This window comes from Capra hircus, chromosome 13 (genome assembly GCF_001704415.2).
Source record: "Capra hircus breed San Clemente chromosome 13, ASM170441v1, whole genome shotgun sequence".
NCBI classification, from domain to species: domain Eukaryota; kingdom Metazoa; phylum Chordata; class Mammalia; order Artiodactyla; family Bovidae; genus Capra; species Capra hircus.
The window spans coordinates 72546451-72572107 of NC_030820.1; the positions used below are offsets into that span (position 1 = coordinate 72546451).

Consider the following 25657-nt stretch of genomic DNA (forward strand, 5'->3'; position numbering starts at 1 on the left):
GAGCTTGTCAGGCACTCGGAGGTTGGGTGCCACCACCCGCTCTCTTGGACTCTCTCAGATTGGCAGATCCACTGTGTGTCTCTCCTGCCTCGCTTGTTCTTTGTGAAAGCATTGCCTGGGTGCCGTGCAGCGGGCACTGTGGTAGGCGCTCAGTCCCTCTGCACGCTCCTCATCCCGGTTAGTACAGCACGTGGCCTTTCTGGGCCCAGGTGGGCAGAGTCATTTGCGCTGAGACAAGCCAGGGGGGCAGGGAGTTTGGCGACAGAACAGTTCTCTGTTAAGGATGAGACAGATGTCGTGTCCTCCACCTCGAGACAGAGCCGTCCCCAGAATGCACCATCCTAGAGAATGCTCTCGGAATCTGGGTTGAGGAAATCCAGGTTCAAGGCCTGATTCAGTCCGTAACTGGTTGGAGGACCTTAGGGGACTCCTGTGGCTTCTCCGAGCCATGGGCTATCCATTGTGAGGGTTCAGTAACACAGGGCCTCCCAAAATAGCCTCAGTCCCAGCGCTGGGAAGAGTGCATTCTCCATAGGTGTTGAAGGAGCGTCCTGTGATTCTCCGAGCTGGAGCAGAGCCCCGGCAGGTCAGGTGAGCAGGTGGGAGAAGGTCTCAAGGGAGACCAAGGGGAACCTCCTTTTCTTCTCCCAGTCAGTCCCTCCTGCCATTTCAGCCCCTGTCAGCTCACCTGTCCTCAGCTCTGGCCAGCTCTGCTTCCCTGAGCCAAAGGGAGACACCACCTTTGAGGCCTCGGGCCTAGGAGCCAGACACCTGGGTGTGGGGGGCGGGGTGGGTTCCAGTACATCCTTGCTGTGCGTAAAAAGGACCTAATTGGACAGGGCTACTGAGAAGCACTTCTTAACCATATCCAACACATAGCACATATACCCCCTAAATAGTAGCCGTTTTTATTATTCCCTTTGTTATTTGTTTGGTCAGGGACCAGGGCTCGGGCGGTTGTTTTCATCACTGGCTTGAGAGTGCACGTGTTCATCGCTTATTTTGTTGGTTCATTCGCACATTCATATGGATGCCTTTATTGAGCATCTTCCATGCGTCACACACTCTGCGATGTAGTGGGGATACAGTGACCAGAAGAGGTGCCTGTCCCCCTGGAGCCAGTGGGGAAGGCAGATATGGGACAGGTGGGCCAGCACCTGTGTGGTGGCAAAGCAGGAATCCCTTTTCTTCTGCTGGGTTAGGGAAGGGGCCACTGGGCCCTGGGGGCTGGCCGTGCCCTGAAGACCCCATGCCTGGAGGTATGGGGTGGAGGAATGGGGTACTGAACCAGGAGACTGAAATCTTGTGTGGACTCTGGGCCAGACGCACAGAACCTGTTGTTGTTGAGTCACTAAGTTGTGTCCGACTCTTTGCAACCCCATGGACTGCAGCATGCCAGGCTTCCCTGTCCGGAGCGTGCTCAAACTCACGTGCATTGGGTCGGTGAGGCCGTCCAGCCATCTCGTCCTCTGTGGCCCCCTTCTCCTGCCCCCAATCCCTCCCAGCGTCAGGCTCTTTTCCTGTGTCTCTGCTCAGGTCGGGCGGCCCCTGGCTTGGAGACTTGTGACTCTGCCCGGTTCCCTTGTTGCATCGATCCTCTCCTGTACTGTGCTGTGTGGATTCTGAGCTCTGCTTCTCTCCAGAGGCAGGAGGAATGGAAGGAGAACCTTGTCTCTCCTTTAGCTGAAGATTGGAGGCCCTCCGCCACCCCAGCTGGCCCTGCTTTTGGGTCAATAGTGTCTGTGCCTGTGAGGGATGTGTGATGAGACGCCCTCAGGCCTAACTCCCCGTCCACTCGGGGTGTGGGGGAGCTCGGGGAGGAGACTCTGAGAACTGGCATGGAAGGGAGCATTAAGGCATTCATCTGGGAATGGCCCTGAAAGGGAGATGTCAAAATCAGAGCAACACTCCAGGTCAGCCCTTATCCTCCAAGGCCCTGGCCACCCTCAGCCTTCTCTCTCCCCCACTCACTGCGCACCAGCCCTGCGGCCTCCTTGTCCTCTTGCTGGACTCCAGGCAGGCCCCGCCTCTTGCACGCTGTTCCCTCTGCCTGGCACACTTACCTGGCTATCCCCCCATGTCCCTCTGCACCCATGTCCCTCTGCACCCATGTCCCTCTGCACCCATGTCCCTCTCCCAGAGGGCCTCCCTCTCTACTCTGAGAGACCCCTGGCCCCTCGCCCTCCTCTAGCTTTCTCTGAGGCACTGTTACCCCTGATGGTTATTCTGTTTGCTTGTTAGTATGAGTCACTCCAGCAGACTGTGATCTTTGTGAGGGCAGAGAGTCTGTGCTATTCCTTGCTGAATCCCCAGTGCCCAGTGAGCAATAAATAGGGCAGGGGGTCATATCTTTAAAGTTAGTGACTGTGTGTAAGTGGCTGGTTTCTGAGCCTGCTCTGCCTTGTACATCTTATTGTTACAGCTCCTAGCACCCAAGCTTTCCAAAGATTCTTCAAGTTTTAAAAGATTCCTATACAGAATCGGTCCCTAAAATCTCTCCTCTCTCATCATGTGTATGGGCCATGACACCTTCCATCAGGAACAGAGGCTGATATGGGCAGTGGTCATTGACTACAAAACACTCACCCATCCCCATCTGGGGCACTGTCAGAATCCCCAGGGGAGGCAGGAGGGATAGTTTGAAGCTGTGGTTCACCAGTGATTTGGGATTTCTGGTATATGCGCCCCTGCCCCTCCTCCCTGGTTAAGAATTACAGGTGTTTGAGTCAACCTCCCTAACTACACCTTGACTGTCCCTCCAGAGCCCCTGGTGTCTCTCTGCTTTTGTATCTGTGGCACCTAGTCCCAAGCCTGGTACACGCTGAGTGATCAGTAATATTTCATTACCTGAATAGGTGAAGGAATCCATATTATAGAGATAATATCTTGCTTCTTTTCATTTTCCACCATGGCTTTGGGGCATGTTTTCTGTAGACTTTTAGAGGTACTGTAGAGGGACCCCAAGCTGGAAGTCACATTAGAACTCACCCTGTTTATCCACTGCCACATAACACTCCACTGCCAACATTCAGTGGTTTAAAACGGCAGCAGTGACGTGTTACCTTTCATGCTTTTTCCTGTGGGTCAGGAATTTGGGGACTGCCCAGCTGGACAGTTCTGGCTTGAATCTCCCATGCAGTTGCAGGTAGTGGCTGGTGTCGGGGCCTCGAGGAGTCGGCTTGGGGCCGCCTGCTGTATCTCCCTCCATGGCCAACCTAGGACCTTTCCATGTGACTGGTTTGGGCATCCCCAAAACGTGGCAGCCTCAGATTTCCTACACGCAGCTCAAAGCTCCCAAGACAAGTGTCCCAAGAGGGAGCCAGATGGCAGCTGTGACGCTTTTTCTAACCCCATCTTGGAAGTCACGTCATCACTTGTGTTTTGTTAGTTAGAGGCAAGTCACGACAACCAGCTCATTCACAAGGATACAAATTACACTCCACCTCTTGACAAGAAAAATGTCAAAGAACTTGCAGATATGTTTCAAAACCACCACAGGGATACCCAGCTTACCCCTTCCTTCTACACTTGAGACCCCCGAGGTTGGAGAGACAAGAACCTTGCCCAGAGGCACCCAGCCTGGCCTCAGCAGAGCTGGAGCTCAGTCCAGCCTGCTGGGAAGTGATCTCACTTCACCTTCCGGTCCTCCTTCCACGTTCCAGCTGGGATTGCTGGCCTCTGGGAACTTTGCATTTTAGCAGAGCCCTCACCAAGTATAGATAACATGTAAACCACAGGAGAGCCGGGGAGACTCAGTCTCCAAGCAGTAATATTGTTGGGCTATATTCTGCTTCTTTCCCAAGGCTCCACAGAAGCACAGACTCCCGTGGTTTGAAGAGCTTGTATCACCATCCCAAACGCCCAACCCCAGGCCTCCATGAAGTGCTAACGCTGCCTAGCCACAGGGGGAGACACAGCGGCAGAGTGGGCGAGGGTTTTTTAAATGTCTACCCCCAATACTTGTTTCACCAAAGTTATATGACAAAAATTAGAATTTGTTGTGGCAGAGTTCAGAGAATCAACCCAACGTCACCGGATAGATTCATAAGATCTTACATTTACAGTCAAACGTCCTCAACAGAATTTTGCTTAAGCCTGGGTAAAGTGCATCTGGGTATATGCTTTCGCCAGCATTGCAAAATGCTTTCCTAGGACTTCATTGCTTTCTTTTCCTTCCTTCAGAAATGCCTTGTTATGAGGTGGGGGATAGAGGAGGAAAAAGGGGAGAAAGGGGAGTGGGCAGTTTTCAGTGACTCCTGCCTGCCTGCCAGGCCTGGTGCTAACTGATTGCTGTGCTTCCTGTACCAATAGTACAGGCTCCCTCCTCCTCCACACTCAGTGGATGATATGACCTTGGGCAAGTACTTAGCCTCTCAGTACTTCAGCTTCCTCCTGCGTAGGACAGAAGTAGTAATGCTTCCTACTCCAGAGAGTTGCTGTAAGATGAAGTGAGATGCCTGTAAGATGCTTAGCAGTGTGGCAGGCAGTCAGGACTCCATAACTGCTGGCTCTGATTATTCCCTACGAGCTCCTTTCCAGGCAGTTGGCACACCTCCATTTTACAGAAGAGGATTCTGTGGCCACTGAGGTGTGCAGCTCTAGGGACAGCAGCTGAGCGACCCCAGGCCCTCACTGTGTTACTGTATCATGCAGGATTCCAGGTGTTCAGCCCACATGCAGCTGGGTGAGCACGGGAACTCACGGCCTGCAGGGCCCCGTGTCGGGGTCCCAGAGCAGGAGCGTCTAAAAAGACAGGGTTAGAAATCCATTTAAGAGGCTCTATAAAAAGAAAAGTGACAGAGAACATTCCAGGCAGAGCACACAGTCTCATGAAGGCCCTGAAGTCCGGAAGAGCTAGTATGAGGAATTAAAGACCCAAATGGGCCGAGAAGAAGGTGGAAATGAGACAAAAGCTCACAGAAGAAGGCGGGCCCAGGTCAGTGCGGGATGTCAGGGGCTGGTGTAGAGAGCTTGGACTTGGCCAGATGTGAAATGCTAGAGCATCCAAGGCCGAATGAAGCAGGGGAACCACAGGACCCAGTGTCTGAGGCACGAACCTTGCCCTGGCCCTCGTGGAGAGCGCAGACCTTAGGTCGGGGACAAGTGGGGAGCAGGGAGGTGGTGAGGCGATGCCACGGCTAGGGGCACAAGTGAGCAGCGATGGAGACCAGGAGCTGGAGGGGAGAGGGGGCCCGTTCAGGCTCAGTTCTGCAAGTAGAAGCGTGGGGACCCGGTGACAGACCGGACGGGGAGTGAAGACGGAGAATACTCCATTCCCCTGGGATGACCCCAGGGTTCCAACTTGAGCAGCCTCGGCATCTGGTTCCGTCACTGACCTGGGGGCTGCTGAGGGGAGCAGGCTTGTGACTGGACACGTGAAGTCGGAAATGCTGGTGAGACGTTCAAGGGGAGGGCGGAGTAGGCGGCTAGACTGCCCATTCTAGAGCTCTGAAGAGAGGCCTGGGGAGCCATCCACGCAGACTGTAAGGGCAAGGGTGAGAGCCCCCAGGGGGCACATAGAGAAGAGGGCCTGGGCCTGGTGCTAGGGTGGGGGCCTCTCACACGAAGGTCCCTGACAGGGGAGGCGCCTGCATGGACGAGGTTAAGAAGTGGCCCGTCAGGCTGGAGGAGGCCCAGAGAGTGTGGGGTCTGCAGGCCCCCAGCGGGAGAGTGGTCTGAGGAGAAGGGCGTCCATGGAGACCTCGTGTGACTCAGCACCGCCCCGCTTCCCTCCCAAAGCAGTCTCTCCACCACCTGCCCTCCCTGCCGCGTGGTTCTAGCCCCCTGGGTGTGGAGGCCAAGGCCCTGCCCAGCTGCCTCCAAAGGATGCCTCTTTGTGGGCGTCAGGTGCCGCCCTGGTAGGAGCCGGGTCCTCTCTGGAGACTCCGCCCTGGGTGTGTCCCTCAGGAACTAGGTAGAGCTTGGGGTGTGTTCCCAGAACCGCTGCTCTGCCTTTTCCCAGGTTCTGCGAGTGCTCCCAGTCTGGGGCCCGGGCCTTTTTATCTTCCCCGCCTCAGTGCCTCTCTGGGTCTGGCTTCGCATCACATAGAAAAGCCGCTTCCTCTGAATTTGAGGAATGCCAGCTCGGCAGGCCCTGGTATTTCCATCAGGTTTCCACAGCCCTTGCTTTCCCTCAGAGGAGCCTTAGAAAGCATGTTCCCCACCCCTGAGGAGGCCTGTCCCAGGGGACCAAGTCCCACTGTCTGCTCCGTGTCCATTGCCGAAGGCTCTGCTTTCTTATTTGTACCGTTTCTGCAAATACTTAATTTTTTAAAAAGAAAAAAAACAGGAAATGACCTTTCTGGTATATTTGGAAAACAATTTGGCGCTGTCATGGAATCTGCCTGAGCTATGAGGACTAATAGCTTCAGACTTGGAACAGACTGTGTAGCTCTTGGCAAAAGCTGGGGCCTCTTCAGTTTACAGAGCTGGGGGAGAACACCAACCAAAGGGAGAAGACAGCTTCCCGTGGGGAAACCAGACGGCGCCCAGGGCAAGCACCTGCGAGAGCACTGCCTCTGACGCCAAGGGTCTGGGAAGCTGAGCCCAAAGCCTCTTCCCTTTCAGGGCCAAACGCTTCACCCCGAGGAAGGCCCCCAAACCTCCTGAAGATGGGGAGGAGCAGAAGAGCATCAGGCTTGAGCACCGCTCAGGGCTCAAGCTGAGATAGAAGACGGTAGATCGCTTATTCCCAGATTGGCTGTTGACTCTACCTAGATCACCCTCTGTCTGACTTTCCTGGGGACCTCAGCGCAGGCTCACATCCTTAAGGAGGCCTTCCCTGACCATACAGTGTTGAACTGAACCACCCCGACACAGAGAAACCTGTTCTCTTCCTCCACAACACTTACCACAGTCCCTGATGATAGAGTCGTTTATTTGTTAATGGCCCTCTCTCTTTTATTAATTGAGGTATAGTTGAGTTAGGGTTTCAGGTGTAGAGCAGAGTGATTCAGTCTCATATATATATATCTGTCTATCTTCAGTCTCATATATATACACACACATATGTATTCTTTTTCAGATTCTTTCCCATTATAGGATATTACAGGATATTGAATATAGTTCTTTGTCTAATATAGTAGATCCTTGTTGGTTATCTATTATATGTATAGTATAGTATGTACCTGTTAATTCCAAATTCCAAACTTATTCCTCCCTCCCTGTTTCCCTTTGGAAACCATAAGTCTGTTTTCTATGTCTGTGAGTGTCTATGTGTCTACTTCTGCCTTATAAATAAGCTTATTTGTATCATTAGTTTAGGTTCCACATATAAGTGATATCGTATTTGTCTTTCTCTGCCTGACTTACTTCACTTAGTGTGACAATCTCTAGGTTCATCCATGTTGCTGCAGATGGCATTATTTTGTTCTTTTTTATGGCTGAGAAATATTCCATTATATATATATATATATGTATATGTAAACACCACAACTTCATCTGTTGATGGACATTTAGGTTGCTTCCATGTCTTGGCTATTGTAAATAGTGCTGCTATGAACTTTAGGGTGCATGTATCTTCAAATTAGAAGTTTCTCCAGGTACATGCCCAGGAGTCATATGGCAACTCCATAGTGTTCTCCAAGCTGTATCAATTTGCATTCACAGTAACAGAGGAGGGGGGTTCCCTTTTCTCCACACCCTCTCCGTTATTTATTATTTGTAGGCTTTTTGATGATGGCCATTCTGATCCATGTGAGGTGACATCTCATTGTAGTTTTGATTTCCGGTGGCTTTTTCTGTTATCACATAGTAAATATCTGTTTGGCTCCAATGCAAACCCCATACCTGGCATAGTGCCTGGCATATAGAAAGTACTCAGTAAACACGGAATGAATGAGTGAATGAAATTTCAGGACTGGAAGACATGTAGGGATCATGTTTCAACCTGATTATTCTGATGGGGGGAAAGGAAGCTGGGAGAGAGGGAAGGTCCCTGGGTGGGGAGAAGGGTGGTCACCTGCTGTAAGGAGCCTGAGCCAGACCTCTGGCCCCTGTTAAAAGGCAAAGCTGCATAGTCTTTGCTCTGCCCTGGAATCTAGACCGTCTTCTATTATTCACTCACTTATGAAATATTCACTGAGCTTCACCTCTGTGCTAGGCCTATCAGATGCGGCAGTCCACATGTCAGCCAGGGCGCCGCTTTTGTGGAACTTAATTCACTCAGCACCGTAAAGTACAGAAGCAGGAAGCGTGAGGTTCGGCCTTCTGTGCATCGCTAAACAGAGAGTAAAACAAAGAAGCTGACAGAAAGCGCCATAGGACAGTGTTACTGATAAGTCACCCAGTGAGAATGGACCGTAGTAATGACTTATTGTGAGCTTCTTCCGTTGCACACATCTTACCGGACTCTGTTTGAGCACACTGTCCCATTGACTTCACAGCAGCCCCCTAAGCAGAAGGTTTTTACTATTATCTCCACGTGGCTGAGGAGGAAACTGGGATCCTGAGAAATGGAGGCAGTTGTCCAAGGTCTCTGAGCTCATAAACAGGGACGTGGGCTGCACGCCAGCACTGGATGCCTCCTGGCAACCACACGCCCCCGAGAGATGGGTCATATCGCTGGGGACTCCAACCCCCAGGGGTGCAGCAAGGCATGGGAGAAAGACCTCTGGACTAGGAGGTCAGACAGCTAGATCCAGAACTTTGGGCAAGTCACTTTCCCTTTCTGAACCTCACTTTCCCTTTCTGAACCTCACTTTCCCCAGCTATTAATGAGAGGTTTGTCTCCATGAGCTCAGGGAGTCTTTTCAGTTTGATGATTCCACAAAATGTTTTGCGATAATTGGGAAAAATTAAGGTAGATTCCCTACCTCATAGCTCATAGCAGATAAATTCGAGCTCAATCAAAGATTTAAATATGAAAAATAAAGCCAGGAAAGTACAAGAAATAAGCAAGAGAGAATTCTTCCCCAATCTCGGAGTGGGGAAGACATTTCTAAGTATGATCCAGAACCCGAAAACCATACAGTAAAATATGGATCAGTTTGACTACTTGAAGGGAAAAAAATGTGTGCACACAGAGAAATAAAATCAGAGAACAAAACCCCAAAAATACGTGTAATGCTTCTTAATGTGAAAGACTGATTATCTCAATATATAAAGAACTCCCACGAATCAGTGGGAATGCTACCATCTAATGGAAAAATGGGCAAAAGGATTTGAGTACAGTTCACAGAAAAGGAAATACACATGGAAAGATGCTATGTTTTACCCCCAGGAGCAGTGCAGGCTGCTACAGCCAGGGACTATTCTCATCTGTCCACTTGCTGACTTACTAGCTCAAGGGTATGAGAAAAGTGGAGGTTTCTTGGTGTTTCCATCAGGTCACTCAGAGTTCCTGGAGTGGATGCTGTCGTCAGCAGAGTCTGAGAACAACCGTTTGCTGATGCAGCTTCCAACTCTGAGGATGGTTGCTCATATTTCCCCATTTGCTGTTGACTTTTAAGAGCAGAGAGTGAAGGGAAAATATATAAATGTTGCAGAAAAATGAAAATAGTGTGTTCCCTAGACCCATCGCTGCGGGGGTGGGGGCGGGGAGGCAGTCGGAGCACACTGGTGGCTGTTGGTGTTTTCCAGGATCGGCCTTTGAGTTTGGCACACTTCCCTTTCCGAGCCAGGAAGGTCAGCCTCCTGCGCTGGGCAGCTTGTAAGGTCAGCCGGGCAAGGGCAGGAGCCAAAGCTGCAGAGTGCCAGTTCGAGAAGGATACTAGCCTTTCCGATGGAGCCTGTAACTCCATCCATCCCACAGTGTCAGATGCTAGAGACCCTGGACTGGAATGTCAGCACAGCCATCTGTGGCCGACAGAGGCCTTTCCCACTGGTTCCCACAGGCAGGGAAAGAGGGCTGGAGAGGAGACAGAGCGATGGACAGACTCAGATTTAATCTGACAAGTGTTTCCTGAGCACCTGCTGTTTGCCAGGCCCTGGGCAAGCTGAGGACCAAGCAGCCAGAGCGTATGGTTTAGCTGCCGGGGTTAGGCCTTTCGGCCTGGCCAGGTGAAAACCCAGACAGAAATAGCGGTTCTCGTGGTGACCATGTCCTAGGTGGCGGAAAAGCCCTGAGGAGCCGGGGCTTGGGAGCTGGTGGGGCCTGCCCAGGGTCTCCGTTCCTCTGGCAGGTACGGATCCTGCCACCTGAAACAGACCTTCCCAGGTCGTGGTGGTAGATAAACTCACCTCACAGACCTCAGAGGCTGCTGTGGAAATTTTGTTAAGCGAGGTGCTGCTGCTGCTGCTGCTAAGTCACTTCAGTCGTGTCCAACTGTGCGACCCCATAGACGGCAGCCCACGAGGCTCTTCAAGTCCGTAGGATTCTCCAGGCAAGAACACTGGAGTGGGTTGCCATTTCCTTCTCCAGTGCATGACAGTGAAAAGTGAAATTGAAGTCACTCAGTCGTGTCTGACTCTTAGCGACCCCATGGACTTCAGCCTACCAGGCTCCTCCATCCATGGGATTTGCCAGGCAAGAGTACTGGAGTGGGGTGCCATTGCCTTCTCCAGGAAACATAATGACTTGATTACTGTTGCTTTTACTGTTATGGTTAGAGCTATCATTATAAATTTTATTCTGTGTTATTACTGTTATTACCACAGGCCAGTCCGCAGTTCTGAAGCTTTGAGCAGTTTCCCCAGAGGGAGAGTGTAGGAGTGAACCTTCCGTGACCTATGGAAGAACCATCTCTGGCAGATTCAGAGCCTGGGGTGTGTTGGTTGGTTTTTATGTTTGTTTGTTTGTTTGTTTTTGGTCGAGAAGCAACCAGCAACACAACTAGGGCAACTTCTTTATTTCAAGGCAGCTTAGACAAATTGTCTTGGTGCGCCCCCTGCTGGAGCTGCGGGGATTGCCTTGGAATTCTGGCCCAGCCTTTATTCTGTTTTATAGACCTGGTACATGGAGGCCCAGAGGGGGGCAGTCTTGCACAAGGTCTGGCGACGGAACAGATCACGTGTCCTTTTCTTTACTCTTCCTACTACAGGACGCCTCCCTGTCTCCTCATTCATTCTCCAAGTGTCTCTTTTCAGCCTGGGGCTGTGGGGAGATGCGGGTCGAGCCCCCCATACTGGCCAGTCCCTCTTTTCTCTCTCACACACACACCACTTACTGAGCCCCACCCTGGGCGCTTTCCGGGAGCTTCCTGCCAGTGTCGGTTACTTTCTGAAAGCATTGCACAATAACCTGGGCTTATACAAACTCCTGCCGTTATGAAAATTTAGTCTTAGGCGTGAAAGTTCCTCTTCGTCACAAAGTACAACATTCAGCAAGGTGTTTTTCTTGTATCTGCTGTGTTCTCCATAGAAACTGGGTTATCTTTTTTTTTTTTAATTGAAATACATGGATGTACAATATTTTGTGAATTATTTCTATATAGCAAAATGATTCAGTTATACACACACACAGACGTACATTGTGTTTTATATTCTTTTCCATTGCGGTTAATCCCGGGAAATTGAATATAGTTCTCTGTGCTATACAGTGGGACCTGGTTTATCCATTCTGTGTACGAAAGCTTGGATCTGCCAGCTGCAGCCTTGCACTCTGTCCCGCCCCCAGCCCCCTCCCCTTGGCAACCACCACTCAGTTCCCTCTGTTTCTGCTTCTGTTTTGAAGGTGGGTTCGTTTCTGTCATATTTTGGATTCTCCATGTAAGTGCTGTCGTACGTAGTGTTTGCCCTCTGACTCCCTTCGCTCGGTAGGACCGCCTCTGGTTGCTTCCATGCTGCTGCACATTCCATTCCTCTCCGTGGGTGAGCGCTGTCCCGTGTGTGTGTACGGCTCCTGCATCCGTTCACCTGTCTGTGGACATGCAGGTTGTCTCCAGCGTCTTCACTATCGTGAGCAGGGCTGCTGTGAACATAGGAGTTTGTGCGTCTTTTTGAATTAGAGTTTTGTCTGGACACATGCCCAGGATCAGGATTGCTAAATCCTGTTTGCTAGTTTTCTGAAGAACCTCCATACTCTTTTCCACAGTGGCTGAACCCAGTTACATTCCCACCAAGTATAGCAGGGTCCCCTTTTCTCTGCACCCTCTGTGAAGTGGTACCTCGTAGTTTTGACTTGCTTTTCTCTAACAATTAGTGATTTTGAGCATCCTTTCATGTGTCTATTGGCCCTCTGCATGTCTTCTTTGGGGAAATGTCTGTTTAGGTCTTCTGCCCATTTTTCTGACTGGGTTGTTTTTCTTTTGGTGGTGTTGAGTTGTACGAGCTGAAACTGAGTTTTCTTTAAGGTGTTGTTTTGCGATCTGCATTTTTCTTTTTTTTAATATTTTTTTTGAAGTGGACCATTTTTAAAGTCTTTGTTGAATTTGTTATAATAGTTTCTGTTGTATGTTTTGGCTTTTTGGCTGTAAGGCATGTGGGAGTCTTAGCTCCTGGACCAGGGATCTAACCCACACCCCTTGCTTCAGAAGCTGAGTCTTAACTCCTGGACCACCAGGAATGTCCTTGAATTTTTCAGCTAATAGTTTATCTCTGACACTTTGCCATCAGTACATGTCCGCCTGGTGTAGGTTGTTTTTTGAATACGCTATAATCCATGCAATGCCTAGCCTTTTCAGGGACATTTGGGAGCTTCCCTTTCACTGACCGTGTGCAGGAAGCATCCTCGAACTATGAAGAGCGTTGGCATTTGACATCATGTGTCTGGAACTGGGATTTGCTGGGCCCATCTCAACTAGAGTACTGTGAACTCCTGTGGTCACGCCAGTATCTTAGACACCCCCATCCCCCCACCCCCCCATTTCCTAACTCAGAATCCGCCCAGTGGCCAGAATCCCTGTGGTGACTGGGTGATTTGACTGCCTTCAGAAAATCATCGGTGCTCAAAGGAAGATACTTATATTCCATTAGCAGATTAACCTTTTAAAAATATATATATAATAGCAGTATCCATTCTTGACAAGGGTGCAGATAAATGGACAGTCTTACAGGCTGCTGGTGGGAATATAAATAGGAACAGAACTGAACTTACAAGTTTTATTTACTCATCTTTTTCGGTTATTATAAATACCATTATGTCATTCAGGAAGGCAAATGTGTCACAATATTGTGTCTTACATTATTTCACCCTTCCCTTTAGCTTAGCAATTCTACTTCTAGAAATGTACTCTAAAGAAACAGCTAGACATAGGCCGAGATATTTACATAAAGAACTAGTGCTGCCTATAGTTGTTGTTGTTTAGTCGCTAAGTCATTTCTGACTCTTTGCAACTGCATGGACTGGAGCCCGCCAGGCTCCTCTGTCCATGGGATTCTCCAGGCAAGAATACTGGAGTGGGTTGCCAATGCCCTTCTCCAGGATCCCCAACCCAGGGATCAAACCTGGGTCTCCTGTTGCAGGCAGATGCTTTACTGTCTAAGTTACCAGGGAAGTGTTCATGTCTAGGGGACTCTTCAAATATATTATGATACACCCAAGCACATGTACAAAAATCATCTACAGAGAACCTTCCTGGCATGCTTTCAGTTCAGTTCAGTTCAGTTCAGTTGCTCGGTCGTGTCTGACTCTTTGCAACCTGATGAATCACAGCACGCCAGGCCTCCCTGTCCATCACCAACTCCCGGGGTTCACCCAAACTCATGTCCATCGAGTCGGTGATGCCATCCAGGCATCTCATCCTCTGTCATCCCCTTCTCCTGACCCCAGTCCCTCCCAGCATCAGGGTCTTTTCCAATGAGTCAACTCTTCAAATCAAGTGGCCAAAGTATTGGAGTTTCAGCGTCAGCATCAGTCCTTCCAATAAACACCCAGGACTGGTCTCCTTTAGGATGGACTGGTTGGATCTCCTTGCAGTCCAAGGGACTCGCAAGAGTCTTCTCCAGCACCGCAGTTCAAAAGCATCAATTCTTCAGCGCTCAGCTTCCTTCACGGTCCAACTCTCACATCCATACGTGACTACTGGAAAAACCATAGCCTTGACCAGATGGGCCTTTGTTGGCAAAGTAACATCTCTGCTTTTTAATATGCTATCTAGGTTGGTCATAACTGTCCTTCCAAGGAGTAAGTGTCTTTTAATTTCATGGTTGCAGTTGCCATCTGCAGTGATTTTGGAGCCCAAAAAAATAAAGTCTGACACTGTTTCCACTCTTCCCCCATCTATTTCCCATGAAGTGATGGGACCAGACGCCATCTTTGTTTTCTGAATGTTGAGCTTTAAGCCAACTTTTTCACTCTCCTCTTTCACTTTCATCAAGAAGCTTTTTAGTTCCTCTTCACTTTCTGCCATAAGGATGGTGTCATCTGTATATCTGAGGTTATTTATATTTCTCCCAGCAGTCTTGATTCCAGCTAGTGCTTCTTCCAGCCCAGCGTTTCTCATGATGTACTCTGCATAGAAGTTAAATAAGCAGGGTGACAATATACAGCCTTGACATACTCCTTTTCCTATTTGAAACCAGTCTGTTGTTCCATGTCCAGTTCTAACTGTTGCTTCCTGACCTGCATATAGGTTTCTCAAGAGGCAGGTCAGGTGGTCTGGTATTCCCATCTCTTTCAGAATTTTCCACAATTTATTGTGATCCACACAGTCAAAGGCTTTGGCATAGTCAATAAAGCAGAAATAGATGATTTTCTGGAACTCTATTGCTTTTTTGATGATCCAGCGGATGTTGGCAATTTGATCTCTGGTTCCTCTGCCTTTTCTAAAACCAGCTTAAACATCTGGAAGTTCACGGTTCACGTATTGCTGAAGCCTGGCTTGGAGAATTTTGAGCGTTACGTTACTAGCGTGTGTGATGAGTGCAATTGTGCGGTAGTTTGAGCATTCTTTGGCATTGCCTTTCTTTGGGATTGGAATGAAAACTGACCTTTTCCAGTCCTGTGGCCACTGCTGAGTTTTCCAAATTTGCTGGCATATTGAGTGCAGCACTTTCACAGCATCATCTTTCAGGGTTTGAAATAGCTCAACTGGAATTCCATCATCTCCACTAGCTTTGTTCATAGTGATGCTTTCTAAGGCCCACTTGACTTCACATTCCAGGGTGTCTGGCTAGGTGAGTGATCACACCATTGTGATTATCTGGGTCATGAAGCACTTTTCTTCACATTCCAGGATGTCTGGCTCTAGGTGAGTGACCACACCATCGTGATTATCCGGGTCGTGAAGCTCTTTTTTGTATGGCATTCTTTAGAGAGTTTCAAACACTAAGCTATAAAAGACAGGATACTATAGTATGATCTCCAGATCTTTTTTCGTATGCATATGGTTCTTTGTATATGTGGCTTTCCTCTCTCTCAGCTGTAAAATCAACCACCAGGGCTATTGACCACCATCTCTGTAACCGTCTCTGTAACAACAGGGCTTCCCTGAAGGCTCAGATGGTAAAGAATCCTCCTGGAATGTAGGAGACCCAGGTTTGGTTCCTGGGTTGGGAAGATCGCCTGGAGAAGGGAATGATTACCCACTGCAGTATTCTTACCTGGAGAATCCCATGGACAGAGGAGCCTGGTGGGCTCTAGTCCATGGGGTCACAAAGAGTCAGACATGACTGAGCCACTACCTCTTCACTTTGATTGTAGTAATAAAGCCTAGTTACCTGTCTTTCTTCCTGCCCACCCGCCATCTCACAAACCATCCTCTGTCCACTTGCATTATTCATGTCAGAAACATCAGCGGCACACCAAGTCCTGGTGATCGATCCTCCAGATCACATCTAGAATTTGTCTGACCATCACCACCTCCTTCCTTCACCCACCATCTTTCTCATACCCTAACTGGCCCCCTTTAGGGCCTGCTCACTCCAGGGGCCAGAGTCATCTTTGAAAATGCTGATCTGATTGTCCTTCGGGAGCAGCTGCAGATGTGAACAGGCCCCTGCCCAGCTCAGTGCTGTTCTGGGTGTCTCAGTCCCACTCCCCCTGGCCCCCAGGGGATGGCCCTTGCATTTCTAACACCCACCATGCCTTCCCTCCACAGAGCCTTTGCATGTGCTCTTCCCTGCAATCCTAGACTCCTCGTCTCCCTATTCCTCCTAAAATCTCAGCTAAAATATCACTTCCTGACCCCCAGCCTTGGTCAGGCCCTGGTTGTTCCTCTGGCACCCTGCTTTCTCCCTGCAAACCCCAAGCACCATGGCTATTACTTAGGTGTTAGTAACTAATTACCTTAAATGACCCAATAGACTGTAAGCTCCCTGAGGGCAGGGACTGGGGCTGACTTGTTCATTGCTGCATCTGTGGCCCTTGGCTAGTGCCTGGTACACGGTATTGATAAATGTGTAAAGGATTATCATGAACTTTAGAGAAAAAAAAAAAGATGTCCTTTAAAATGATGATGGTAGCTTTGGGGGTATAAAATCATGCATGACTTAATTTGTTCTTTGTAGTTTCCTGTGCTTTCTGTTTTTTCGTCCGTGAGCAAGGCAGCAGTTGTTATTTTGTCGGAGCCCGTCAGTGCCGGGTCTTCTCTGCAGGGTAAATCTGGGCTCACCTCTGCCCTCCTGCCCTTGCCCCCACAGGCCTGAAGAGCGATGCGACAGGCATGATGGAGGTCGAGTCCTCCTACTCGGATTTCATCTCCTGTGACCGGACGGGCCGCCGGAATGCGGTCCCCGACATCCAGGGAGACTCCGAGGCCATGAGTGTGCGGAAGCTGGCTGGTGACATGGGCGAGCTGGCCCTCGAGGGCGCAGGTCAGAACCCACGACACTCTTGGGTTCGAGCACCCCGGGTGGGAGACCCTCTTCTGGGCTCCAGGGCTGGCCTCTTAAGTCCTAGGTTGCTCCCTCTTTCTCAGAGAAGAAACTGCCTTTAAATCGGGCCCCAGGCCCAGGGTCAGTGGCGGAGGACAGCCAGTCCCTCGGCGGGAGGGTGCCAGCATCTCAGGCCGTGAGGACCCTCTGGCCAGGCATCCCAGTGCTTTCCTTGCCCCCCAGCCTTCCTCCCCATCCATGGGCCCCGTCGGTTCCCCTCCGTGATCCCTCCTGGTTCCTCTGCTCCTCTCTGTCCCCACGGCCACCACTGGGCTCAGGCTGCTCCCAGCAGCACAGCAGCCTCTGCCCCGGCCTCCCTAGCCCGCCCTCACCACAGCCTTCCTCCCGGACAGCTGCCAGCAGGATTCACCTAACGCCCCCTTCCCGCCTTGCTTCTGCCGGTTCACCCCCCGCCCCCTTCATCTCCCCATTTCCTCTGCTAGAACGTCCTCCACCCGGTCCTGGCTGCTCCAGGAGCCACACCGTCCTATCCATCCATGGTCAGCCCTCCCTCATCCTGCGGCCCGATCTCCTCCCCAGGCTCCGGAGCCTCCCCGGGTCTGAACCTGCTCTCCTCCAGCCTCTGGGCCCATCTTTCTCCCTTGTGCCTCTAATCCAGCTGAGGAAGGGACTTCCGTTTCTTGAAAATCCCCAGTGGGCCTCAGTGCACTCTCCCTGTCTGGTCCTTCCTGGCCATCCCCTTGCCAGGCTGGCTGTTCCTCTTTGTTCTATAGCCCAGACTGCTCTGCTGAGAAGTCTCCTCTGACTTCATTGCCCTCCCCGACGAGGGAGGTGCCTCCTCTGGCCGCCTCCATGATCCCACAGAGCCCAGGGATCCTCTGGGATCTGCGTCTTGACCGCTTGGGGCCTGGCAGTGTTTGGTGCATATCAGAGGTACCTGGTTGATGGCTGTTCACTGACCAGCACATCCAGCTGCCACGCCAGGCCTGCGGCCAGGGGGCTGGCTGCCAGGCGTCTGCGTCTGCCTGCTGAACTGTTTTCTGTCTCCCTCGATCTCAGTGTAGCGGCTCATCCACCCACCCAGGTCCTCTACTGCCTGCTCCCACCCGCATCCGATTTGAAATCCCTGAGGTTATCTGGGTGTCTTGGCGTCTGCCCAGGTGACAGACCTTTAAGAAGGGGACCCGAGGAAGGAGTAGTGCTGGCTGCAAGTCAGTGAAGCCCTCCTGGCAGAGTGCAGGCTACAGTGACTGGCCAAGGAACCTTCCAGTAGGCCCTGCAACGAGCAGCTTCCCCTGCAGGCCTACACGGAGTGCTCAGTCCTGCGGACTTACTAGGGGAGGGGGTTACAGAGGATACAGATGCTGATGGCCCTGGAGCATCTGTTTGCTTAAATCTCCTGGGAGACTGATGCCCAGCCCGGGTAAGGGAGGAGGAACCAAGGCCTTCGCCTGTCCTTGAAGGCCTGGCCTCCAGGCTTCCCCAGGTCATACGTGCGTTAACAGTTCTCAAGCCCTTTGTGTACAAACCTTTGTCTGCTCCCATATTTCCTTCTGTGGGAAGCACAAGTATTTCCTTACTTGGCCAAATAATAAGACATAAACAACCAAGCAGGACCTGAAGGAATACAAACGCACCGCCTTGCAGTATGTGACTGGGAAATTTTCCAAATCATACTCTGAAACTGGTCCCGAGGGAGTCTGTCCCAGGGGGGGCTTGAGGACCTTCTCTCTGGCCTAGAAGGGAGCTGGGACCTGCAGAGGGGGAAGCCTTACCCCTGGCCGAGCTGTCCCCGGGGGCCTGGCAACCACAAAGGGCCGGAGGTGTCGTCATCCTCACTTCCTGGACCAGGAATTAGAGGCTCAGAGAGGTTAACTATGTTGCTCAAGGCCCCACAGCAAGGACATGGCTGAACAGCAGGTCCTGGGAAGCTGACTAGAATGTTCTGCTCTCCAGGGCAGGAGGCTCAGGACCCAGTAGGGTCACATGCTGGGAAACCTGCCCCAAGTGCCGGCTGCTTTGTCAAGGTTCCGGCAGGCCAGGAGGACCCTATGGGACCAAGTCTTTGCTGCAGGCACCGCCCCAGGATAGGCGGGGGGTGGAGGGGCTGGTGTCCAAGTTCCTTCCACATCCCCGCCCTACCACTCACCCCAGTCCCCAGCCAGCTGCTGGGGCAGAATGAGGTGGCGGCAGTGATGGGCCTTTACAGACCCTAGAGAGAGATGCTTTAGGGACGGGCTTCAGTCAGGGGAAAGGACACTGCTCCCTCCACCGCTTGGCTCTCAGGCAACTCAGTTCCCCTCTCTGAGCCTCAATTTTCTCCTCTGAACCTTGGTTTTCTCACTCAAATCATATCATGACCCTCATCACGCCTCCAGGCTGCTGTGTGACTGGATGGAAAGTACTTGTTAGCCTGCAGCCTAGGGATCCTGGTACGTGGTAGTTTCTCCATCCCATAAAGGGCTCAGCCTAAGGATACAAGACAGGGGCCAGGGGCCAGAGAGGGAGGTGGGGGTCATCTAGGGAGAACACAGCACAATGAAACAGCCTTGGGCTCCACCCTGGACCCTCTGCAGGCCACCCCTGGTGCTCCCCTGAGTTGGCATCGTTGTTGTTTTTTTTTTTCTTTTAATGTTTATTTGGCTGAGCTGGGTCTTGGTTGCAGCAGGCAGGATCTTCGATGTTTGTTTTGGCATACAAACTCTTAGTTGCTGCTTGTAGGCTCTGGTTCCCTGACCAGGGATTGAACCTGGGCCCCCTGCATGGGGAGCATAGAGTCTTAACCATGGGGCCACCAGGGAAGTCCTGAGGCAGCATCATCTGATGCCCTTTTCCCTGTCTTGTAAGAACTACCATTTGCTGAACACCTGTCATGTGCTGGGACCTCACATGCCCTCTCTCTCTGGAGAAACCACACACATATCCTGACCTTCAACAGCTCTTCACCTGATGTTGTAGCATCCATCCATGATCCTGGCCCTTCATTGATTTTAATTATTCCCTGGTGGCTTAGTTGGTAAAGAATCCACCTGCAATGCCCGAGACCCAAGTTCAATCTCTGGGTTAGGAAGATCTCCCAGAGAGGGATATGGCAACCCACTCCAGTATTCTTGCCTGGGAAATCCCATGGACAGAGGAGCCTGGCAGGCTATAGTCCCTGGAGTTACAAGAGTCAGACTTGACTTGGTGACTAAACTACCACCACCGCATACTAGTAACAGCAGATGCATTTGCTTTGTAAAAAGGATGCAGACCCGGGTAGAGTTCCCTTTGGCCGCCACCACCCCTAGTCCAGCTCCTGTCCTGCTCCCCAGCCTTATCCACACCATTCCCACTATGGCCAGGCCCCGCCAGACCTCCTTCTACACTTCACATTTGTGACTACGCCCCTCTCCCTCTCCTTTGCAGAAGGACAGGCGGAGGTGGGCACTTCAGACAAGGAAGCCAGCAGCCAGCCCGAGAGCAGTGATGGCACCACCTCATCTTGAACATGACCTTGCCCGAGGAGGCTGGAAGGGAGACGTGCCATGGACCTGGAGCCCTGGCAATGACCCAGCAGCCTCTCCTCTGAGCGGTGTGTTCCAGGCAAGCAGGGCCAGACTGAAAGGCGGGCTCAGGGGCCCCCCCGGCCCCCACCCTGGGAAGGCCCTCTGCCCGTACCCCCCAGGCTCCACGCACCCCCCACCTCCCCCCTGCACCCGGGTACACTTGCAAGACACTGTAACCGCAGGATGTAATTTATTCAGGGGGCGCTGGGACTCAGAGGCTGGATCCTGGCCCCAGGGGTAAGTGGCCTGGGCGGGGACCACGTCCCAGTTCAGCCCTCTGTCTCCAGCCTTTCCAGCCTTCTGAGTCAGGACACCTTCTTACCCCGTTTTTTAAAAAGCACTTTTAAACTTTTTAGAAACTTTCAACCTTTTCTCAGCAGAGAAGGGAGGGAGCTGACAATTTACTTTTTTTTTTCTGGAAGCCATTGTAAGCTAAACTCTTGGACCATCTATGCAGCTCTGAGGTTCCCTCCTGGAGCTTCACAGATCCATTTTCAGGGAAGGGATTTTTGTGCTCAAAACCGTCTTGTTTAACTCTCTGCCCTTTCTACCAAGATAGTGACACCTAGGACCCAGGAAATAAATGCTGACGATTTGTGTGACTGGTTTACGATGACTGTTTCTCCTTTAAGCAGCGAAAAGCTGGGGCCGGGCCTTGTCTCCCCAAGGCCACGACTACCTGAGACCCACTGCTGCCCCAGGCTCCCATGTACCTGTGAAGCAGCGGAGAAGATGCTGGGGCTCCAGAGAGCCACCACTCCTCGGCCCGGTATCTAATGAGTCCTCTTCCATCTCACCCTCTCCCACCCCACTTCACAGCCATGGGAACCCAAAAGGAAAGTTTCCCCCTTAGGACCTAGGGTAGAAGGGGGTTAAGGGTTCAGGGTGCATTTAGGAAACTGACTCTTCGAGAGAAGCTTGGTTTCTTCTGGAAACCTTTCTGTCCTCCCTCTTCCCATTCACAGTCCCCGCCAGGCTCTCAGGACACTGCTGCTGGGCAGACTGCCTGCAGCTGGGGTCCCTGAGGCCTCTTCCATTCTCCACAAACCCAAGGCGCCCGCCCAGACCGCAGTGCACACGCCACAGGGCTGCACGGCCCCAGCCATTGTCTTCTTTATTGAGCACCTGATTTTCAGCACAAGTCACCAGAGGAGGAGGAATTCAGATTCAGCCTGCCCCAGGCCCTGATCCCAACCCAGGCACACAGAGGAGAGCCACGGCCCTGCCGAGGTATATGTGTGTACGGAAAGAGGCACGTGGGCTTCATGATCATCGGTAGATGATTCTGGAAATCACAGTCTCCCAGGAAGGAGTGAAGGTAAGCATGTTGCTTGACCCTGGAGCTGTGAAGGCTCCATCCACAGGGCCAGGACTCGGAGAGGTAGCCACGACGCCTTCACAGATGCTACTCTGCGTGACAAGTCAGAGAAACAAAAGATTAGGCAACTTGTAGTATCCAGGACATCAAACAAACAAAAAAAATCACAGGACATCAGAGCCAGAAAGGAACCCCTTTGTACAGATGGGGAGACTGAGGCTTGGAGCAAGGGAGGGCTCTGTCAAGGCCACACAGGAAGGAAGAAGCAGAACAGAGCTGAGATCTGGGCTCAACTCCCTGCCCTTGGCTTTGCGCAGCCCTGGAGATGCCCCAGATTGCTGAGACCTAGAAAGTCTTATCCCCAGACCAGCCTCATGAGAGGCTTATGCAGAACATAAGCTGGCCTTGTCAGGGGCTACCACCAGCCAGGGGGTGATCACCCAGCCTTGGTAGTGCCTGGGAGAGGAGTGGAGAGCGTCCTGCTAAAAGCCCCCGGAAGCCAGACGGGAGCCAGGGCAGGACGCCAGCCCAGCAGGTCCACCAGAAACATACCTGCAGAGGCCAGAGGGGGCATCCCGTAGGCCTCATAGAGCAGATCCAGAAGCTCCTTCTTCTCATCTTCAGGGAGGAAACTGGACTTGGCCGCATTGATGTTCTGGAAGGGCCAGCATGACAGACAGCGTGAAACCAGACGGCACGGAAGGGAGCCCTTGGCAATCCAGTGACAGTCCAGCCTCTTCATTAAACGTGGGCAATGTGTTAAGCTCAGCCTGGGAGCCCTTGTCCAGGCTCACAGGCAGGAAGTGCCAGAGCAGAGACTATGAGGGTCTGTGTTCTTAATGCGCCAGGACGTGACACACAGATGTGGGAAGGAGGATGGAGAAACCTTTGAAGATAGGGCAGAATGTGTGGGGCCAGAGAGACAGTCCTGTGGGGACAGACTGGGGGTATCAGAACCACTGAAATCAAGGGCTCATCCTGGGGTCCAGGAGTGGCCTGCAAACCACATGGAGGATGTAGAGCTGAGCCCCTTTCTGGGGAGATGGCTGACAGCACTGAGGGTCTCTTAGGGTGCTTGAGCCAAGCAAAGGATAGAAAATCCAGTCCCAGGTCAGGATCTCAGCCACAGATGTCTTCTCTGTGGAAGACATCGAACTCCAGGTCTGGCTTGGCCTGGCCTGTTGAGATTCACCCCTAGTTCTCCAGGGGTTCCAGGACCTGCAGGCCACTCACTCGCACAGCCCAGAGTTAAGGCTCACAGCCACTCACCAGTCTCTTAAACTCCTCTTCGGTGAAGCTCATGTCACGCTTGGTCATCTGGTAATCAGTGTCCAGCGTGGACTTGAAGATGAGCGGGTCATCCGTGTTGAGTGAGTAGTTAGCCTGGTCATTTTTGAACCTGGATATGGGGGAGGGGAGCAAGGGAGAAGCACCCCCCTGTTACCCATGGACGTCCACCCTCCTCTGAGCCTCATGGTACCCTTGGACATGCCTGGAAGATCTCATCATTGTACAGAGGAAGAAGAATTCAGAGAACTCCAGCGACTTGTCTAAGGCCACAAAACCAGCAACTCAAGACTTAAAGCACCCAGCCAGGCTTAGAGCCCGCTAAAGGCAGGAGAGGACCCAAGCAGAAAGGCGCTTGGGGTGGGCTAAAAAAGCAACCCCCCCCCCAACCAGCTACCACCCTCTCTAGCCTTCCCCTTCATAGCCGCCACCCTGAGAGAGTTGTCTGCACCCCCCTCCCCCAGCCATCCTCAGTCCCACTGGGATCTGACTCTTCAGGCCCACCATGGAAACTGTTCTTGGCACCACCTCTGACCGCCATCTTGTTGAGTCCAGAGGACTTTTCCTAGCTCTTACCTCACCCGACTTGTGTCGCAGAGTTTTATACTGTTGACCTTTTCCCTAGATTCCTCCGACACCGCCACTTGGCTTTCCTTCTGCCTGTCCCTTCACTGTCACTGTCCTTCTGGGTGTCTCTCCCAAGCTCTCCTGCTTCATCACCTGCTGAGGGCTTCCCTTCCCCTTCAAACACCACATCTGCTTAGAGGACTCGAGTCTTCCTCCAGCCCACAGACTGTAAACCCATGTGCCTCCAGGACTCCACTTGGAAGTCCTGTAGGTGCTGCCCACTCCACGTTCCAAAGCAGACTTTGGGCCCCTGTTGTAAATGCAGCCCAAGCTCCCTTCCTTGTCATAATCTTGGCAGACAGACCATCAGTGGTGGCCTGACTGCGGTCACCCAGAGTTCTTGGTGAACTTCTCCTGGGTCAGCTTTGCCCTCCTGAGGCTTCTCCCAGGACGACCTGAAGCAGCGCCAAGGCCATGGGGTGGGACTGGATGGATGGGTAGGGGAACAGACTCTCCAGGGGGAAGTGTCAAGATGGTGCTGGGGGAATGCCCACAGACCACGTGGGCAAGAGAGACTCATCTTCCTCATTGCTAGGAGGCAGAAGCTGGAGTGTGGAAGTTACCTTGTGGGTAACAGGGCATTCTGCTAGAGCTGGATGGGGCTACAGGGCCCCCAGCTCTGCTTTCCAATAGCTGAGTGACCTTGGTCAAGTTACACCACATCCAAGCTTTGGATTCCTCACTTGTAAGAGGATGAGGACAATAATTCCTGCTTCCCAAGCACTGGAAGAGATTCCATACCCGAGAGACCCAGCGGGTCCAGCGCCCGGTGTCTGCACCCACTTCCCACCCTTGGCTTTCCTTGTAACAAAAACTGAGTGGGACCAGGCCTCACCGAACAACCGGGTGCTCCGTGTCAGGCTTCCAGGCGCCAGTGAGGTAGCTGGACCAGGGGCAGACCTGGAAGAGGCGGCAGGTGGCTGGCACGATCCTCCGCATCCCCCCGGGCCACGCTGACCCCCCTTACCCTGGCCCCGGCCAGAGCCACCTGCCCTGGCAGCATTTTTGCCCTGGTCACGCCAGTAGCCTTGTAGCTGAGTCCCACAAACCTGTCAGTCCTTGTTTTCTCCCCGATCCAGCAGCAATTAGGCCTTCGGCCACGCCCCCACGGCCCCTGACTGCCCCCTTGTGGCCCCTGGCCACGCCCCGCACCACTGGCCTCTCCCCTGTGCCCCTGGCCCCGCCCCACTTTGCACCGCCTTCCTGGCCTCCCCTCCCCGGCCCCTCACCTCGAAGTGCATGTTTTCCTGCAGCAGCCTGTTGTAAAGGGCGGCATCCTCCAGGGTGTGGTAGCCGTGCCCCAGCCTCTCGGTCTTGAGTGTGTCCACGGCCTGCGGACATGCAGCGTGGAGCCCAGCGCGGGCCTCCGGAGCGGGGGGAGTGGGGGGAGCGGGGAGAAGGACCCCTCCACCAACCCGCAACACTCACCTCTTTCACCACCGTGGCCGGGCCCACCTCCCCGGCGTGGACCGTGCGGTGGACGCCGCTCTTCACGGCCTCCTGGAAGGGCAAGGGCAAGGTCAGGGGCGGCCTGGGGTTCTCCCCGTGGGCCTCGCCTTCGCCACACCCTGGGGCGGAGTCAGCCTGGCCTGCTTCCAGATAGGGAGGTCCGGGTGGGTTTTGTTTTTGTAACCACATGAAAGTGGTCGCTCTCATTTATTAGACAGATATTATGTGTCAGGCACTGTACTTGGTTTGGATAGACTATGGTAACATTCACAGCTGCTCTGATACTTGTCTTACAGGGAGGGGCAAGGGACAAACTCAGGAGTGTCAGGGATCACAACCAATCAGACAGCTAGGAAGTGGGGGCTGAGCTCTGAAGCCAGGCAGACTCCAGAGCTCCTGTTCTCCACCCCAAGCTTCACCTCTTTCGTGGGAAGCACGTCATGAGGCTTTGAGAGGTTGGCTCCATCCAACCCAGTCATCCCAGCGGATGGAACAGGCCCAGAGAAGAGACAGTCTTGCCCAAGGTCATGTAGCAGATCATTAGGCACAAAGGCTCCAACACAGGACCCCCAGCATCTAGTGGGGTTTTTCCTTCAGACCAGAGTTCCAATTTCTAGAGCCCTTAGACAGCTTCCCTGGTGACTCAGACGGTAAAGAATCTGCCTGCAATGCAGGATACTGGGGTTCAATCCTTTTGTTCAGAAGATCCCCTGGAGAAGGGAAAGACTGCCCACTCCATTACTCTTGCCTGGAAATTCCATGGACAGAGGAGCCT

The 25657-nt window shown here is 52.3% G+C and overlaps 2 protein-coding genes across 6 annotated transcripts in view; one reads left to right on the plus strand and one right to left on the minus strand.

Moving 5' to 3' along the window:
* The window catches only part of PKIG (protein kinase (cAMP-dependent, catalytic) inhibitor gamma), an 84103-nt gene extending 63300 nt beyond the window's left edge, over positions 1-20803 (plus strand). For all 3 annotated transcript variants that reach the window (XM_018057910.1, XM_018057911.1, XM_018057909.1), the window contains exons 3-4: positions 16459-16632; positions 20062-20803. In XM_018057910.1, the coding sequence (XP_017913399.1) occupies positions 16482-16632; positions 20062-20141 (231 nt within the window). In that variant the 5' untranslated portion in view covers positions 16459-16481 and the 3' untranslated portion in view covers positions 20142-20803. The remainder of the gene's footprint in view (positions 1-16458; positions 16633-20061) is intronic.
* ADA (adenosine deaminase) overlaps positions 21291-25657 on the minus strand; it is a 49828-nt gene continuing 45461 nt past the window's right edge. For all 3 annotated transcript variants that reach the window (XM_018057905.1, XM_018057904.1, XM_018057906.1), the window contains 6 exons: positions 24862-24933; positions 24663-24764; positions 24269-24333; positions 22789-22918; positions 22072-22174; positions 21291-21611 (listed from right to left, as the gene is read on the minus strand). In XM_018057905.1, the coding sequence (XP_017913394.1) occupies positions 21607-21611; positions 22072-22174; positions 22789-22918; positions 24269-24333; positions 24663-24764; positions 24862-24933 (477 nt within the window). In that variant the 3' untranslated portion in view covers positions 21291-21606. The remainder of the gene's footprint in view (positions 21612-22071; positions 22175-22788; positions 22919-24268; positions 24334-24662; positions 24765-24861; positions 24934-25657) is intronic.